Here is an 18665-nt window from a genome sequence, read left to right on the forward strand (position 1 = left end):
TTGGAAGGGACGTGCTCTCGTCCTTAACCTGCCTCGCCCCTGGAGAAGGATCGGCTGTGATAATCGGTTGCCGGGATCTGTTCTTTTCCCCTTTCCCCCTGGGTTAAAACTGCAGCATAATCAACAAGGAAACAATAGCCAGCCTAAGTGGATGTGCTGCTTACTGTCCCATGGGTAATGTTTTGCATACTGGAGATTGCGTGAGTGTGAATGTATGTGTGAAATGGCAGGCGTCTCTGTGTCTGTGTGCGTGCGTGTGTGTGCGTGTGTGTGCGTGTATGTGTGTGCATGTGTGTGTTTGGCGGTGGGGAAGGGGTGATATAGGGTATGGGTAATTTGCCATGGTCTTGCATGTACACGCCTGTGACTATGGAAGCGTGTGTCTACATGCCTGTGAGTGTGCGCATTTGCATGTGTGCTTGGGACACACACATGTGCGTGGAAGTGGTGCACGTGTTTGTGTTTGTGTGAGTGTTTGTGTTTGTGTGAGTGTGTGAGCGTAAGAGTGTGTATGTGTTCCTGTCTGGAATGCATGACTATGTGCCTGTATGTGGGTGTGTGCTTGTCTGTGTGGAATGTGTGAGCGTGTGTCTGTATATGTCTGTGTGTGTGTGTGCGAGTATGTGTGTGTGTGTGTGTGCGTGTATGTGTGTGTGTGGGTGTGTGTGTGTGTGTGTGTGTGTATGCCCGTATGTGTGTGTGCACATGTGTGTGTGTGTGCGTGTATGTGTGTGTGTGGGTGTGTGTGTGTGTGTGTGTGTGTATGCCCGTATGTGTGTGTGCACATGTGTGTGGGTGTGTCTCTGTGTGTGGTTTGTATAAAGTTGCTCTCATTCCCTAAGTCAGTGGGCCCTTGGGCGTTTATACTCACTCAGCTTCAGTGTGCTGTTTACAGAGACGTTCTGAAGAGAGGAGCGCAATAACCCCCAGTCTCCTCTCCTCCGTCTCTGCTCACTCCCTCTCTCCTTTTCCCCTCCCCTTTTACCGTCTCTCCCCTTCACACCCCATCTCCTTCTCTCTTCATCTGTCATTCTCTCAAAATCCCCTCCTCTCCTTCCCCTACACACACACACACACACACACACACATAAGTGCATGCGCTTACATACGCACACACACACACATAAGTGCATGCGCTTACATACGCACACACACACACACATAAGTGCATGCGCTTACATACGCGCACACACACACACATAAGTGCATGCGCTTACATACACACACACACACACACACACATAAGTGCACGTGCTTAGATACACATGCACACTCACACACAAAAGGCCTCACAAATATGCCCACCCATTCAGGGTCAGAGTGTTTATAGAGCACGGAGAAATATTTACAACCATTACTAGCCGCATTTCATACACACTTAACCTCTGAATGATGCAAAGGGCGCTAAAACAGACACACACACACACACACACACACACACACATGCACATACATACACTCATGCACACACACACGCATTAATGCTGTCCTCAGCTGTGTTAGTGTGCATACTTTCTCAATGACGCATACTGTAATACAGTTGATAGATGGTACTGTTGTGTGATTCAGCCATGGTGTGTGCCTGTGTGTGCGTCAAATTTAATTGCAACAGTAATGTTAAACTCTATGAAAATGTGTACCAATGTGTGGAGATCTGGGTCCACATGTGTATGGGCCAGTTAAAGGAGCATTGGGAATTTGCTGTGTGCTCCTTTCTCTGTCTGTATCACTGTGTGTGTCTGTGTCTGCATGTCTCTGTGTGTGGCTTTGTGTGGCTGTGTGTGGCCGTGTGTGTGTGTGTGCCTATGTATCTGTGTCTGTGTCTGTATGTCTGCGTGTCTCTGTGTGTGGCTTTGTGTGTCTGTGTGTGGCTTTGTGTGTCTGTGTGTGTGTCTGTGTGTCTGTGTATCTGTGTGGCTTTGAGTGGCTGTGTGTGTCTGTGTGTGTGTCTGTGTATCTGTGTGGCTTTGTGTCTGTGTGTGACTTTGTGTGGCTGTGTGTGGCTTTGTGTGTGTGTGTGTGTATATCTGTGTGGCTTTGTGTGGCTGTGTGTGGCTTTGTGTGTGTGTCAGCAGAGTGTGTGAAAGCAGGGCAGCTGCTTGAGGCAGCTGTGTATGGGAGGGAATGTGGAGCAGTTTGCTGAGAGTGAGGGGGGGGGTGCAGAAGGAGAGGCCAGGTCACCTCACCAGTGCAGAAGGGCTCAAGGAGGTTAAAAGTTCACTACATTTTGCTGCTTATTTCCGGAAGAACTGGAGGTGAACCTGTCCAGTTCTGCAGAGTGCTACGCACAGCCACTGCACGCTGCTGAAAGCGTGGTCTCCCTTCACTGCCAACTATATGTTTCAGCGCAGTTTGGCGGCCTCGCTACAATCCATCTGTAGCGCTATATCCTGGAATTTTTTGGTCTTGAATGCAAAAGCAAGTATTTATGACTGTGTGGTTCCAGGACTCTATCGTTTCCATATGGCCGTTAATGCATCTGCGTGTATATCGGTTATATACCGAAATGCGTGTGAGTGAGACGTTTTCCATATTGTAATGCCTCTAATGTCCCTCCTGCTCTCTCTCCAGTCCTGTCCAGGGCGTCCTGTGGACCCCAGGGCTGAGCAGTGCTCCGTCTTCAACAGCCAGGAGTTCATGGGGAGGCTGTACACCTGGGAGCCCTTCACCGAAGGTGAGAGAGGGAGGGAGATAGAGAGAGAGAGGGAGAGGGTGGGCGAGGGTGGGAGAGAGAGAAGGTGTGTAAGAGAGAGAGGGAGAGGCAGGGAAAGAGAGAGAGAAGTTGAATGAGAGGGAGAGGGAGAGGGAGGGAAAGAGAGAGAAGGTGAATGAGAGAGGGAGGGGAAGAGAGAGAGAGATGGAGGGAGCGAGCAAGAGAGAGAGAGAAGGTGAGTGAGAGAGAGGGAGAGGGAGGGAAAGAGAGAGAAGGTGAATGAGAGAGGGAGGGGAAGAGAGAGAGGGACAGAGGGAGCGAGCGAGAGAAAGAGAGAAGGTGAGTGAGAGAGAGGCGGGGAGATCACTGTTTTTAATAGGGAGTTTAACACAACATTAAAACACTATAACGCACACCTGGCCTTGCGGTTAGGTGTGATAGAGTGGATGGCGGGTGCCGTCAGTTGTGCAGTGGTTTTGTGCATTTGATTGTTAATGGATGTTGCTGCTGTGCAGGTCATTGTAAGACTTGTTTGCCATCCGAGCTCAGGCCCTTGAATTGAGCTTCAATTTGTGAAAGAAAGAGACAGAACGAGGGGGCGGGGTCGCTTAGAATGAGACAGAGAAAGAAATAGGACCCCAGAAAGCAACATTATCCCATCTGTCTAAGGTCTTTTCCTCCAAAATAGTCCCCCTTTCTTTTTCCCCTCATCTTTCCAAAATAATTCTCCCTCTCATTCCCTGCCAAGTCCCTCCACCCAGCACTGACAGAGTGGAGATTTTTAGAGGGTGAGATAAATGAAGAGAGAGAGAAAGAGTGATGAGGAAGCTGTGTAGTTTTAAGAAGTGAGGGGGAGAAGAGAGAGGGAGAGAGAGAGAATGGGAGAGGATGGCGGGGATAAACAGGGGAGTTGGGAGACTTAAACACAGGGATTTAGAGAGAGAGAAAGAGGGAGTGAGAGACACAGCTGTGCAGTGATGTCACCAGTATCTGTTACTGTTCACACAGATGTGTGTGAGGATCAGAGGGAGGGCCTGTATGTTGTGTGTGTATGTCCCCGTGTCCATGGAGGAACAATTCAGTGTCTGTGCACAAAGTCACCCACGGGCCATGTTCTTTTCTCACAAATATGATGTTTGGTGACCTCCACTTTGAACGTTCAAGCCCTGTCCAACTTGCCCCTAATCCTCTTGTGGAGTCTCATTTTTCACTGAGGGATCAGACAGCAAAATGAACAAATATGAGTATGTGTGCGTGTGCGTGTGTGTGCATCTGTGTGTGCGCATGCGTGTCTGTATGTGCATGCATGTGTGCATTTGTTTGTGTGTGCGTGTGTTTCTATTTGCCTAGTTGGGTTCATGCATACTGTATGTCTGTGTGTGCGTATATGTGTGTCTGCATGTAGGTGTGTGTGTGCGCGAATGCAGGTGTGTGTATGTGTGTGTGCGCGCATGCAGGTGTGTGTGTGTCTGCATGTAGGTGTGTGTGTGTGCGCGCATGCAGGTGTGTGTGCCTGTGTGTGTCTGCATGTAGGTGTGTGTGTGTGCGCGCATGCAGGTGTGTGTATGTATGTAAGTGTGTGTGCGCGTGCATGTAGGTGTGTGTGTGTGCGTGTGCGTGCAGGTGTGTGTATGTGTGTGTGTGTGTACATGCAGCTGTGTGTGTGTGTGTGTGTGTGTGTGCGCGCGCGCATGCAGGTGCATGTGTGTGTGTGCGTATGCGTGCAGGTGTGTATGTGTGTGTGTGTGTGTGTGTGTGCGCATGCAGGTGTGTATGTGTGTGTGTGTGCGTGTGTGTGTGTGTGTGTGTGTGTGTGCGCATGCAGGTGTATGTGTGTGTGTGTGTGTGCGTGTGGAAAAGCTGGCTTGGCGAATGCGTGGGCTTGACTGTGTGTAAACTGGATTCCGGTCCTGTAACATATTGACTTGACAAGCGCTCTGATTCAATGAAAACTTTGACTCGGCCTCTAATCACAAAGACCCTCCGTGTTCTGATGACAGCTTTGTGACTGGGCAGAAGCCAGCGACCAGACGCCCATACTGGGCCGGTACATCAATGCTGCCTCAACGGTGCCCTTCGGTCTGGACTGGATCAAGGACCATAAACGGCTGACATGTTGTAAAATGGCCCAGGGCAGACGCCGAATGAAGCCTACGTTATCTGCGGTGTGTCGGGGTCCCAGCTGTTCACGAGTATAGCTCTCCCAAACACTGTATGCCACCCGGGACACAGGTGCACGTTTACACCACACTGTATGTTAAAATAATACAGAAAAATAACAAACTAGCTACACATAAAGTCGCAGTTTACATATTAGTGAGTGGCTGATGTGTCTTGGTAATGGTGAGCGATTTGTTTAATTAAAAGTGAAAATGTAGCATGAGTAAAATTTGGAATCAGTGTTTGTTTGTTTGTTTGTTTGTTTGGACAGGCTGGACTGGCATTCGTGTTTGTTTGTTGGGCACTGGCTGGCGTTCAGTAGTCGGGCTGCGTGTCGCTGATTTGTCCTCTTTTCGGAGTTGCGTGTTACGACCGTCATGGCTCTGGGGCAGATGTTTCACAGTAGCACGTTATTTGTTCGGTTTGATAAAGCTCTGTCACAGGAAGTCTGGCTCTGCTCTGTTTTTTATTGATTGCCTGTTTATACTAGAAGATGGATGCATGGTTTAATTTTAAGCCAAACATCTGATCTTGTCAGCAACTTAAGCACCACTTCTCTGTGAAATCAGTGCTTTAGTTGTACCGTATGCTTTCATAGTGGCCTATTTGTAACTTTCTGTACTGTTTACAGCAGAAATGTCAAACAGCAGATATAAATTAAGGATTTTTTCTGTAAGTGGTATAAGAAATCTAACTGATGCCAATATGTCTGCTGACCACACATTCCCTGAATGTTATCAGTGTTATAATCAGGAGGGAGAAATCAGGAGCTACTGGAGTCAACAGACATGCTAATTCAGTCTCAGCATGATGGCCAGTACATGATGGCTCATATGACAGGTGTCACAAAATTGTCTGAATCTTCCTATTGGGTGTGTTGTACAGTCCTGATCAACTAGGACTCTGCTGAATCCAGAAAATTTAATGTATTTCTGACAACTGCCCTTCCTGCAAATACACAACATGTCATCAAGTTGGGGAGACCTCATGTGTGTAAAAGTACAGCCTCCCTTCATTCAGGCGGTAGAGCTGGTATGTGCGCTATGCGTGCTTTGAGTGTGATGCACAGGTGTAAGTTATGCGGCGCTTGTTCTGGCCTATGTTATTTCTTCCCTTTCCTGTTTCTCTCTCTTGAGTTTGTTTAGAGAGACAGATCGCGGGGAAGTAGGGTTAGACTAAATATACTCCGCTGTCTGAGCGCTAATCTCAGGCTCACTGACAGGGCGGAGAGCGAGGGAGCGAAAGAGAGGGGGACCGCGGAGGACAGCAGGACACGTCTTTCTTTTCTCTGCCTCCCTTTCTCTCTGTCTGTCACTGTCTCCACTCTAATCTCGCTAAGATAACTAACAGAATGGGAGAGGGAGAGTGAGGGGGGAGAGGGGTGGGAAATATCTCTCTCTCTCTCTCTCTCTCTCTCTCGCTCTCTCTCGCTTTCACTCTCTGTCCTGCCAGGCAGCAGCGACAACAGCAGCATTAAGGCATGAGGAGAGTGAGAGAGAGACAGGGAGGGAGTAGAGAGCGACAGAGAGCATGAGTTTCGAATTTGAATTTGTGCTGGGTGCCAGTAACCCCTGAAATTGACTCGTGTTCTCACTGTTTATCTGTTCCTCTCTGTATCCAGACAGGGCAGCGGACTGACTCTGCAGAGCAAAGCCTGTAGGCATAAGCATTACTGACAGGGTTCATGTGCTAATCACGTCAAACACAGGTGTAATGATGATGTGATTTTCACATAGAATAGTGGTGTGTGCTTTTTCAGGCCTTCCGTGCAGCCAGTGCTGCATTAGGAACACGTTTCCCCTCAGAGTGGTACCAGTTATTTTGAGTCTGTGGAAGGGCAGATGTTGCAGGAGCAGTGGCACTTGTATATCGGGACTGCTTTACTCTGATTTTATTTGATGATTTCCCCTGCGTGCGGGCAGTGCTGTTTGACCGAGGGCATGGAGCAGTAGCCTAGCAGTAAAACCCCTGTTCCACTTCAAACAGATCCACTTCAAACGGAAACTACCAGACCCTGGCCCCTCCTGGCTCTATCTCTCCATCCCTCTCAGTCGCTCCGTCTATCGTTCTTTCACCATCTTTACCCCTCCGCTCTCGCATTCCATCTCTCCACTGCTCTGTCCGTTCTGTTTCTCTCCATCCCTCTGGCCATCACTCACAATCTCTCTCTCTCTCTCTCTCTCTCTCTCTCAGTGTGCAGTGCTGATAGACTCCCTGTCTGGCCCTCTCCCCCCTCTCTCTCCCCCCCTCCCTCTCTCTATTTCTCCTCTGTGACAGGGCTTATAGGAGTCTGGCTTAAGTTTCCTGAACACATGGAAATGAACTCAGATCTCTGCCTGGTCCTTCTAGGCCGGGAGCCTGTTGAATGTGCTGTGTGTGTGCACCGCATCGAATCGCACGGACACGTGCGCACACGGATTACACACGCTAACGCTGCAGCGCAGGGCGATTATAGCATGTCTGTCACTCCACCACGCTCTAATGTGCAAGTACCATAACGGTATGCATGCCTGACATACCAGCACACCAACACTGTAACACACACACGCACACATGCGCACGCGAACATGTACACATGCACACGCAAAAATGCATGCACGCTTACACATACGCACATGCAGACATACACAAACATACACACGAACACACGTATACACATGCACACGCAAACATGCATGCACGCTTACACATACGCACATGCAGACACACACAAATATACACGCGCGCACACACACATGCACATGCACACACACAGACATACACATGCACGCATACACACGTACAGAACACGCACACATGCACATGCACACACGTACAGAACACGCACACATGTAAATACACACGCACACACACATGTACAGCACATGCACACATGCACATACACACACACGCACACACACACGCACATAAACACGCACGCACATACACACTCACGCACACACACATATACAGAACTCACACACATGCACATACACACGCACGCACACACACACGCACATACACACGCACGCACATACACACTCACGCACACACACATATACAGAACTCACACATGCACATACACACGCACGCACACACACATGTACAGAACACATACACACGCATGCACACACACATGTGCAGAACACACACATGCACGCACACACACTTGTACCGAACATGCACACGCACACATGCACATACACACTCACGCACACACACATGTACAGAACACACACACACATATACAGAACACACGCACATGCACATACACACGCATGCACACACAGAAAACAAGTACTCCGTGCCTGCTGCTAAAAGCATTTGTTTGGGCACTAAATTAATTTCACATATGAATGCTATTATGTGAAAACAAATGCAGCTCTCTGTGTAACAGGAACACCAGCGCCTCCTCCGTTTAATGGTTTTGGCAGTGTTCTCTGTGGATGGGGGCACTGAATCTGGCTCTCTCGCCATGCCTCACTCATTTAAAGGGGTTAATGGTAATACGCCTGTAGGGAACAGACTGGGCCACTGGTAGCTTTTTAAAACAAAAACAGAGAAGCTGTTAGAGAGCAATGTTTTTCCAATCTCTTCTCTCTCTCTCTCTCTGTCTGTCTCTCTCTCTCTCTCTCTCCTTGTCCATCTGTATGTCTCTCTCTCTTTTTCTCTGTTTGTGTGTCTCTGTCTTTCTCTGTCTCTTTCTCTCTGTCTGTCTCTCTCTCTGTGTTGGTCTCTCTCTCTTTCTCTCTCTCCTTTTCTCTGTGTGTCTCTGTCTCTGTCTTTCTTTCTCTGTCTGTCTCTCTGTGCCTCTCCCTGTCTCTCTCTCTCTCTCTCTCTCTCTCTCTCTCTCTCTCTCTGCGTCTGTCTCTCTCTCTCTAAGTAAAGGTGCAGTTTATCAGGCTTGGGTTAAGGTTTCACACATATATTTCCTGGCAGGGTTGAAGTCGTGGATGTGGACTGAGTTCTTGGGCCCAGATATTTCCCCAGAAGGCAGCTGGCGCTCCCTGTATGAGGAGCAAGTTGAAGAAGGGACAGCTGACCTCCAGTGGAGGATAGTACGCCGGGCATTAGCATGAACAGACATCTGCTGCACCTGGGTCCTGATATCGGGGAAGAGGCCCCTTTCCGCTCTGACATACAGTCTCTGTGGCATTCATTTAGAGCGCCCCAGGTTTTTATTTAGTCTTTTAGAAAGACGGTTTCAAGGGTTGGGGGAAACGCAAAGTAAGGAAGAAGTCTGTGCATGTTTTATTGAATTTCCTGTCAGGGCTGGCCAAACAGGCCATTTGGAAAAGTAGAAAAGGTCATATGCTGGGTCCAGCAGCAGGACTCTTGTGAGGATGAGACAGCTGGCAGCCGGACCGAGGATCGAGCGTGCTTATTATAGCCTGGTTGGCTTGGGGCTGTGCTGTGTACAGGTCCAGAAAATGGGAAATCAGAGCTGTCGTGTCCTTTAAAACATTCTCCCTCTCCTTTCCCTTAATTTTTTCGGCCTTTTGTGTTTGTGTGTTGTGTGTTTGTTTGAGTTGTAGGGTCACAATAAAGTGGGTTAAAAACCTGCCCTCTCTCTCCCTCTCTCTCCCTCTCCCCCTCTCCCTCTCTCCCTCTCTCTCCCTCTCTCTCTCCCTCTCTCCCTCTCTCTCCCTCTCTCTCCCTCTCTCTCTCCCTCTCTCCCTCTCTCTCCCTCTCTCTCTCTCTCTCCCTCTCTCCCTCTCTCTCCCTCTCTCTCTCTCTCTCTCTCTCTCCCCCTCTCCTCCTCTCTCTCTCTCTCTCCCCTCTCTCTCTCTCTCTCTCCCCCTCTCTCTCTCTCTCCCCCTCCCTCTCTCCCTCCCTCCCTCTCTCTCTCTCAGTGGGCCAGGAGCAGCAGTGTGAGCTCACCTGTAGGCCGGCTGGGTTCAGGTTCTACGTGCGGCAGGCGGAGGCAGTGAGGGACGGCACGCCCTGCTCCAACAGCACTGCCAGTGACGTGTGCGTGGGGGGACGCTGCCTGGTGAGCCCACCCTCCACCCTCTCTTTCCATTTCTCTTTCAGTTCTGCTTTATTGCCGTGACTGGAAGGATTGAAACGTTGCCAGAGCACGAGAGTAATTTGACTTGCTATGAACTGAAAGGATGGCAATGCAACTACACGTTACAATCTATAAACAAATGAAAATGCATTACAAAAAAGATTGCACAGAAATACCTAGAAAGCAACTAAACAACTAATACAAATATCTCTCCCCCACTCTCTCTCTTCCTCCCTCCCCTGCTCTCTCTCTGCGCCCTCCCCCCCCCTCTCTCTCTTTCTCTCTCTCACTCTCACTCACTTTCTCTCTCTCTCTCTTTCTCACTCTCTCTCTCTCACTCACTTTCTCTCTCTCTCTCTCTCTCTCTCTCTCTCTCTCTCAGAGTGAGGGGTGCGACGGTGTGTTGGGTTCAGGCCTGGTGCGGGACAGATGTGGGGTGTGCGGAGGGCGGGACGCGTCCTGTCTCCGGGTGACCGGAAGCTTCCAGAACACCAGCGTGCCCCTGGGGTACCACCGCATTCTGGACATCCCGCCGGGAGCCACCGCCATCAACATCACGGAGAAACGGGCCAGCCCCAACTACCTGGGTGAGCGAGGGCGAGCGAGGGCGAGCCAGGCCCCCCGAAATGAAGTCAGCGCAGAAACATTTCACTGAGCGCATTTACTGTGGCCTGAATTGTTCTTCTGGCAGCGGCTTGCTTTGTAAGCGCTTTGGCTAAACACAGGTAACGCTCCAACGCCAATACATACTGCGGAGGGAGTACGGTAGGGTGTCTACGGAGCTGTATTTCTCCCTGTAGTGTGCGGCTCTTGTGGGAATCCCCGTGTGTGTTCCTCACTCTGACAGATATGACTGCTTCTCTGAGCCAGCTCTGAACGCTCCAGCTCCACCCTTAAAACGTGCGCGCAAAACACGAGTTCTCTGAAAAACTCTCCTCGCTTCCTTTTTTCTCTCTCCTTCCTGTCTCCCTCCCCCCCTCCCCCTCTCCTCCCCCGCACCCCTGACCACCCCCCCCCCCCCCCAGCTCTACGCAGTGGAACGGGCCAGTCGGTGGTGAACGGGCGCTGGGCGGTAGACCCCCCCGGGGAGTACCAGGCAGGGGGCACCACCTTCCTGTACAGCCGCCCGTGGGTGGGACCAGAGGGGCAGGAAGAGGGGGCAGGGGAGAAGCTAACTGCCCCAGGCCCCACCACCACCCGGCTGCAGCTCTATGTGAGTGCACTGGTGCACCTGGCTTCAGATTTCATACTCCCAACACAGTACATTTTTATATTTATTTATTCTTTCATACATCATTTGCTAGATAATTAATGTACTTCCCAGGGTGATCGTAACTTGCTGCCTAATGTATTTATAGTTTCAGTTTAATCCATTGTTTCCAGTGCCTAGATTCCATATCTTGCTCCGTGCCGGTTGGAACTGCATGTTGAGCAATGGCCTGTCTAGCCGATTATTTCGTGTACCTTTTCGGGGGAATTGGTTTCGCTGTCACTGATTCTGGGGAAAGTCAATAGACAAACAGAGGGAGTGAGACTGTCCATTGGGGAATAACGGGGAACCAATGGTTATGCCAATAGTGACCTTATCACCCCATCTTCTGCAGATAATCTATCACAGACAGAACCCGGGGATCGACTACGAGTACTACATACCAGTGGAGAAGAGCGAGGGAGAGAGGGAGCGTGCGAAAGAAAGAGAGGGAGGAAGGGCCTCTCTCCGAGACGTCAGTGAGTCCTTCCTCACTTTTATGAACTTCTCTGCTGGAAACGGAGAGATAAGACTTGTTTATGTCCAGAACAATGCTGCATCAGCCCAACTGGAGAGACCAACAGGGAAACAATGAGGTCAAGTTGCACAAACCTGGCCGCAGAGTGAAAACTGCATGTGATCGGGAATGATTTCATCACTCCAAGCAGGGCCCCGCCCACTGACTCATCCTCTCTTCTGCTTCTCCCTGTCCCCTGCTCCCTGTCCCCGGCTCTCTCTCTCTCTCTCTCTCTCTCTCTCTCTCCCTCTCCTCGTTCCCTCTCTCCCAGGTGCCCTGACGTTAGCGGCGGAGGAGCCCCGGCCCCTGCCCCCTCCCCCCCCGCCCTCTTCGGAGAGGAGGTGGTCGCCGCCCCGCCCGCAGGGCTCCGCGCCCAATCGCAACGCCCGGATCCCCCCGCGCACCGACCTGCCCCTCGACACCCAGCGGCCCTTCGTGTGGCGGAGGGGCGAGCTCACCGAGTGTTCTGCTTCCTGTGGCAAAGGTCAGACGCCCTTCTCTGCTGTGTCTGAATGAGTGTGTCCCAGCTGAGGCCCCCACGGTGGGCTTCAAATTAACGCCGTACAGTACAGTAGGGAATATAGTATGTTTTAAACGTATCAGATCAGTGTGTCAGAATATTGAACGGCAAGTTTGTGATAATGTCTGTGCCGTGTTATATTGTGCTGGAGTGTGTTTTGCGGTTGTGTCTCGTGTCCATTCCTTTCTTTGTATTTTCTCTCATTCTCTGTGTGGGTGTGTCTGTGTGCATTTTGCTGAGATATACTGGCTGGACTGTGTTTCCTCCTTGTGGCCACCGATGGTACTGCATCGGTTTTGGCGTAACAGGGTCCTCTGACACGTGTTTTCCACATACTGTGCTCTCTGTGTCCAGGGTTTAAGCACAGGGCAGTTCACTGTGCTCTCTGTGTCCAGGGCTCCAGCACAGGGCAGTTCACTGTGCTCTCTGTGTCCAGGGCTCCAGCACAGGGCAGTTCACTGTGCTCTCTGTGTCCAGGGCTCCAGCACAGGGCAGTTCACTGTGCTCTCTGTGTCCAGGGCTCCAGCACAGGGCGGTTCACTGTGCTCTCTGTGTCCAGGGTTCCAGCACAGGGCAGTGTACTGTGCTCTCTGTGTCCAGGGTTTAAGCACAGGGCAGTTCACTGTGCTCTCTGTGTCCAGGGTTTAAGCACAGGGCGGTTCACTGTGCTCTCTGTGTCCAGGGTTCCAGCACAGGGCAGTTCACTGTGCTCTCTGTGTCCAGGGTTTAAGCACAGGGCAGTTCACTGTGCTCTCTGTGTCCAGGGTTCCAGCACAGGGCGGTTCACTGTGCTCTCTGTGTCCAGGGCTCCAGCACAGGGCGGTTTTCTGTGTCAATCGCCACACCGAAGAGCAAGTTCCCGACAGGAAGTGCGACTCGGCGGTGAGGCTTGCCGTGGAGGACGAGCCGTGCAACGTGCACCCCTGCCCGCCCTTGTAAGTGCACGTGCACGTGCGCACGCGTGTGTGTGTGTGTGTGTGTGTGTGTGCTGCGTGCGCGTGTTTGTTTTGAAAGGGCAGGGGACCTGCTCTGGAGGATTTTTTGGATCCTTGGAAGGAGTCTTGGCAATGGGTCCTCTGAGTGTCAGTATGTAACTTCCCAAATATTCCTCCCTGGCCTGCTGCTCGATCCCCTCCTTCCTGCTCTCCCCGCTCGCCGTGCGTGCGCTGAGCCGTTGCCAGGCAGCGACTGCGACTGACAGCTCAGCCCAGCTGTGGTGCGACCGGCTGACGGAGATAAATCAACAGTCATTAATTTGTCACATACGTTGGGTCCACACGAGCCGCTGAAGCAGCTTTGGAGCGATGGCGGTTTACAATCAGTGGAGCTGCGTCGAGAATCTTAATTTACCGTAAGCCAATGGGAAGGTGGAAGCCGTGACGTCATCTACCCCAACACCTGGAAAAGGGTTGTGTCGCTCGGACTAGGGACCCGATCGCCTCTTTTTACCGAATTAAGCCGAGGTGTTCGCTACTCTCGAACTGGAATGTGATATTATAGGCATTAAAGGCAAAGTAAAACACTTGCAGTCCTTCAACAAGCTGGTGGTGAAAAATGGTGAAAGGTTTTATGTTCACGAGTCAATTGCAGTTGATCATTTTACATGAGGATAGTGAGCAGTTAAATTGTCGTTTAGAAAATGGAGTTCTGATTAGCGTGCTAGCGTGCTAGCTGGGCTGTTTCGGTGAGTGACGGCGCTCCTCTCTGTGCAGCTGGGAGACAGGGGCCTGGTCGGACTGCAGTGTATCCTGTGGCTGGGGGGCCCAGCAGAGACAGCTCCAGTGCAGGCAGAGCTTTGGGAACCGCTCCACCATGGTGCACCCCCAGCGCTGCGCCCTCCTGCCCCGCCCCAACGCTACCCAGCCCTGCCACCTCCGCATGTGCTCCCACTGGGAGATCCGCACCAACTGGAGCTCCGTGAGTCTGCCTGCCTGGGGGGTGTGTGTGTGTTCCTGTGTGTGTGTGTGTGTGTTCCTGTATGTGTGTGTGTGTGTGTGTGTGTGTGTGCATGTGCGCACGTGTGTGTGTGTGTGTTCATGTGTCTGTATGTGTGTGTGTGTCCATGTGCGCACGTGTGTGTGTGTGTGTGTGTGAATGTGTGTGATTATGTACGTGTGTTTCTGTTTGTGCATGTGTGTGTGTGTCTGTGCGCATGTGTGTGTGTGTATGTGTGCATCTGTGTGCCTGTATGTGCGTGTGTGTGTGTGAATGTGTGTGATTATGTACGTGTGTTTCTGTGTGTGTGTGTGTGTGTGTGTGTGTGTGTCAGTCCCTCCCTTTAGACCCCTAAGCTGTGTTGAGCTCAGCTCTGGTACTGTAAGAGAGAGGAATGACAAACATGTGCATCGAGAGTGTAACATAAAACAAACAAACAAACAGGCTGATCCACAGTGCATGCTGGGAAACAGACTCACCCCAGATGTGAAGCACTGTCCGTGGGGTCTTCAGATTGTTTCCCCCTGTCCTGTGTATTCCTGCTTCACTCCATTTTAATTTAAAGCAGCTCCCTTCTTTTAAAAAATGCAAAGACACAAATATGTACAGGTGCAGGTGCTTAAAACCAGGATTAAAAAAGAGAGAAAACGTGTTTTTCTTCTCGGAAAGTATGTGACATTCCGGACGAGCAGCAGCGAACTTTGTCACAGCCCAAGAGACCTTTAGTGCTGGGCTCAACCCAAAGCAGAAATATGCAAGGCATAAAAATGTCCGCAGCACCACATGTCACCCAGATCTTCCTCTTGTCTCCTCTCCCCTGTGGCAGTTCCACCTCTATCCTGTAATTAAGGAAGGGAAAACGCCTGCGTGTCGTGTCCTGGGGTTTGGAACACTTGCACGTGTGTTTTTGTGTCAGAGAGAGGCGCGTGAGAACCAACAAATCGGGCGAGTGTGTGTTTGTGTTACTGTAAGGCTAGTTCACGGGGCCGGGGCATGTCCACCTCAGCTTTTTAAGAGCATCGTCTGTTCCCCATATTTTATCTGTGGCCTGTGGGACTCAGGATTCAGGAAAGAGCCTGGCAATGAGTTTATCAGATGCGCTCTCTCTCTCTCTCTCTCCCACCTTCTCTCTCTCCCCCTCCCTCCCTCCCTCTCTCCCTCTTTTTCCCCTTCCCTCTCTCTCTCCCCCTCCCTCCCTCCCTCTCTCTTCCTCCCTCCCTCCCTCTGTCTCTCTCTCCCCTCTCCCCCCTCTCTCTCTCCCTTTCCCTCTCTTCCTCTCTCTCTCCCTCCCTTCCTCTCTCTCTCTTCCTCCCTCCCTCTCTCTCTCCCCCTCTCCCCCTCCCTCTCTCTCCCCCTCCCTTCCTCCCTCCCTCTCTCTCTCTCCCTCTCTCCCCCCTCCCTCGCTCTCTCTCCCCCTCCCTCTCTTTCTCCCTCTCTCCCCCCTCCCTCGCTCTCTCTCCCCCTCCCTCTCTCTCTCCCTCTCTCTCCCCTCCCTTCCTCCCTCCCTCTCTCTCCCCCTCCCTTCCTCCTTCCCTCTCTCTCTCTCTCTCCCCCTCCCTCTCTCCGTCTCTCTCCCCCCTCCCTCGCTCTCTCTCTCTCCCCCTCCCTCTCTCCCTCTCTCTCTCTCTCTCTCCCTCTCTCTCTCAGTGTTCAGTGGACTGCGGAGTGGGGAAAAGGATGCGGAGTGTCCGTTGCGTCAGTAACCACGGCAATATTGTGAAAGACCAGGAGTGCAATTCCAGGAGCCGCCCACAAGGCAGTGAAGATTGTCACATGGGACCGTGTGTCACAAACTGGTACTTCACGGGCTGGTCCCACATAGTGAGTACCGTTTACTGCACCACAGTGAAGATGCATCATTAAGCATTTTGTCAGAGGAAGTAGTAACTCTTGTACACTGTTCCAAATGAATGTTATTTCCATACGGTCGTTAAAACGAATGTGTTGATCACTGTCACTGTATGTATGTGTGCGTATGTGTGTAGGTGATAATTGAGTCTGATCTTTTAGACGTTACCATTAGTGATTTAGCATTGCTTCCGCTAACCCCCCCCCCCAGTGTTCGGCAGAGTGCGGCCCTGGGGTCCAGCGGAGGGACGTGGTGTGCCTGACCAGCGGAGGGCGGAGAGAGGGAGAGGGAGGAGGAGGCTGCACGGGGGATAAGCCGGCGGACATGAAGGCCTGCAACGGAGGCCTGTGCGTGGCCACACACCTGTGGTACACCGGGCCCTGGGGACAGGTGAGAGGCAGGCGGGGAGCGAGGCCTTTAGGCCCTTCAGACAGGAGGACAAGCGTTGACAGGAAAATGGGAGATGGGGATTAGCGCACCTGAGAATGTGCGACAGAGCAGCTTTGCGCCGAGGCTGGAATTCACCGTTCACTCCCTGCTCCTGGAACGACGTGGTGAAAAGGGCTCTTCTCATGTCCCCTTACAGTGCAGCGTTGCCTGTGGGAACGGCACCCAGCGTCGCGACATCATCTGCGTTCAGAAACTGGGGACTGAATTCAACGTGGCGCCGGCCAGCCAGTGTGCGCACCTGGAAAAGCCTTCCCCCGTCCAGACCTGTGAGATGGAGCCGTGTGGCCCACAGTGGTTCACTACTGACTGGAGCACGGTAAGAGAGGAGGACAGGGGGGGACCTTAGTTGTTGTATTTGTATTGCTTTCCTTCATAATTTGCTGAGGTCACTGCAAAGGTGATTTCTAACTTTATACGTGTCTCCTCTCTTCTCTGTGAAGTGCTCTCGTTCATGTGGGAAAGGACTTCAGGCGAGGGAGGTACGGTGTCTCACGCCGGACAATCAGTACAGCGCAGATTGTGACCTCATCAACAAGCCTGAGCTAGAACAGATCTGTAACATTATACCATGCAGCCCCCTTGTCCCAGGTACTTTGTGTGTGTGTGTTTGTGTGTATGTTTATGTGTCTGTGTGTACAGCGTGTGTGCTAATGTATGTGTTTTTGTGTCTGTGTGAGCATGCGTGCAAACTATGTGTGTATTTGTGTCTGTGGGTGTGCATGTATGCATGTGTGTTTGTGCATGTGTGTGTCTCCGTCTCTGTAAGTGTGTGTATGTGCATGTGCATGTGTGTGCCTGTGTGTACAATATCATATGTGTGTATATATGTATGTGTTTGCCTGAGTGTGTACAGTGTCTGTGTGTATGTGTATGTGTGTGCCTGCATGCATATGTTATCTGTGTGTATATGTGTTTCTGTGTGTGTGCAGTTACAGTATCTGTGTGTATCTGTATATGTGTGTGTACAGTATCTATGTGTATACCTGTATATGTGTGTGTACAGTATCTATGTGTACACCTGTATATGTGTGTGTACAGTATCTATGTGTACACCTGTATATGTGTGTGTACAGTATCTATGTGTACACCTGTATATGTGTGTGTACAGTATCTATGTGTACACCTGTATATGTGTGTGTACAGTATCTATGTGTACACCTGTATATGTGTGTGTACAGTATCTATGTGTATACCTGTGTATGTGTGTGTACAGTATCTATGTGTACACCTGTGTATGTGTGCCAATGTGTGTGTCTGCCTCCATTTTGACCTCTCTCCCTCCTGTTCCACAGATGAGAACTGCAGAGACAAGCGGCACAACTGTGTAATGGTGGTCCAGGCCCGCCTGTGCGTTTACTCCTACTACAAAACAGCGTGCTGCGCTTCCTGCACGCAGAGTGCCCAGAGGGCCAAGAGGCACTGAGCACAGGGCAGAGACCCAACACCCAGAGACCCAACACCCAGTGACCCCACACCCAGCACCCCAGCACCACCCCCCCCCCCCCCCCCCCCCCCGTCTCCGGCAGGCTCGGCCAGGAGAGGGCCAGAGCACTGCCCCACGGCGCAGAGACACGACACAAACGCTCCCGGTGCAGCAAAGCAGCAGGTATGCTGTGAGGTCACATTATATGGAACCCTTGGTGCAAACACACTGTTGATGTTTTTAGCGGTATGTGTGCTAAAAAACTATCATGTCTACAATCATGCGGTGAGTGCTTAGAGGCAGATCGTACAATGGCACGGCAGAAGCAAGGTGAAACGATGCCAAAAAAGCAATGAGATATTTGTGTACCAAAAGTACACATATGATTATGCCAAATTTATTTTTTTAAAGAAACCCAAGACGAGTAAAAGCATAATAAATGCGGACAAGATGTTATAACCTGTTATAACATGCGTTCATCAGGATACGTACAGAATGTCCTGCATGTCCAAATATATTTGCATTCAAATAAGTTAGAGAATCAGTTAAATTGATCTCTCCACAAATATTTGAATGAGTGGATACATGTAGTGTAGCCAGTCTAAATTGTGCCAGTTGTGCTTAAGTTTTGGTTCATCTTATTAAGAAATTGTGAAATTGACTGTGCATTGATAGAGGTTATACACGGATACAGAGAACAGGTAATGGTGGCAGAACAGCCAGCAGTGGTATTTGATAGCCAAACTGGGACATGAAATGTCAAATATAATTATCATGTTCCCATGCTCTTCCAAAAAAAGGGAAATGGGACCCTTTTAAACCTCCTGTACCCACATCTTGTGTTCTTTACACCAGAACATATTTGTATTTTATTTTGGTTCCAAAAAAATGCACACCATGTTGAGGCTCCCAAGTATTC

At 50.8% G+C, this 18665-nt stretch overlaps 1 protein-coding gene across 1 annotated transcript in view; it reads left to right on the forward strand.

Annotated features, from left to right (window-relative positions):
- The window catches only part of adamtsl4 (ADAMTS-like 4), a 26290-nt gene extending 8478 nt beyond the window's left edge, over nucleotides 1-17812 (forward strand). Inside the window, exons 5-17 of the mRNA XM_061234559.1 lie at nucleotides 2572-2674; nucleotides 9646-9785; nucleotides 10186-10390; nucleotides 10829-11016; nucleotides 11408-11531; nucleotides 11841-12053; nucleotides 12895-13024; nucleotides 13802-14006; nucleotides 15672-15845; nucleotides 16084-16263; nucleotides 16460-16639; nucleotides 16764-16911; nucleotides 17616-17812. Coding sequence (XP_061090543.1) covers nucleotides 2572-2674; nucleotides 9646-9785; nucleotides 10186-10390; nucleotides 10829-11016; nucleotides 11408-11531; nucleotides 11841-12053; nucleotides 12895-13024; nucleotides 13802-14006; nucleotides 15672-15845; nucleotides 16084-16263; nucleotides 16460-16639; nucleotides 16764-16911; nucleotides 17616-17746 — 2121 coding nt within the window. The 3' untranslated portion in view covers nucleotides 17747-17812. The remainder of the gene's footprint in view (nucleotides 1-2571; nucleotides 2675-9645; nucleotides 9786-10185; nucleotides 10391-10828; nucleotides 11017-11407; nucleotides 11532-11840; nucleotides 12054-12894; nucleotides 13025-13801; nucleotides 14007-15671; nucleotides 15846-16083; nucleotides 16264-16459; nucleotides 16640-16763; nucleotides 16912-17615) is intronic.
- The last annotated feature ends 853 nt before the right edge of the window (nucleotides 17813-18665 follow it).

The sequence above is a fragment of the Conger conger genome, chromosome 1 (genome assembly GCF_963514075.1).
Source record: "Conger conger chromosome 1, fConCon1.1, whole genome shotgun sequence".
NCBI lineage: Eukaryota > Metazoa > Chordata > Actinopteri > Anguilliformes > Congridae > Conger > Conger conger.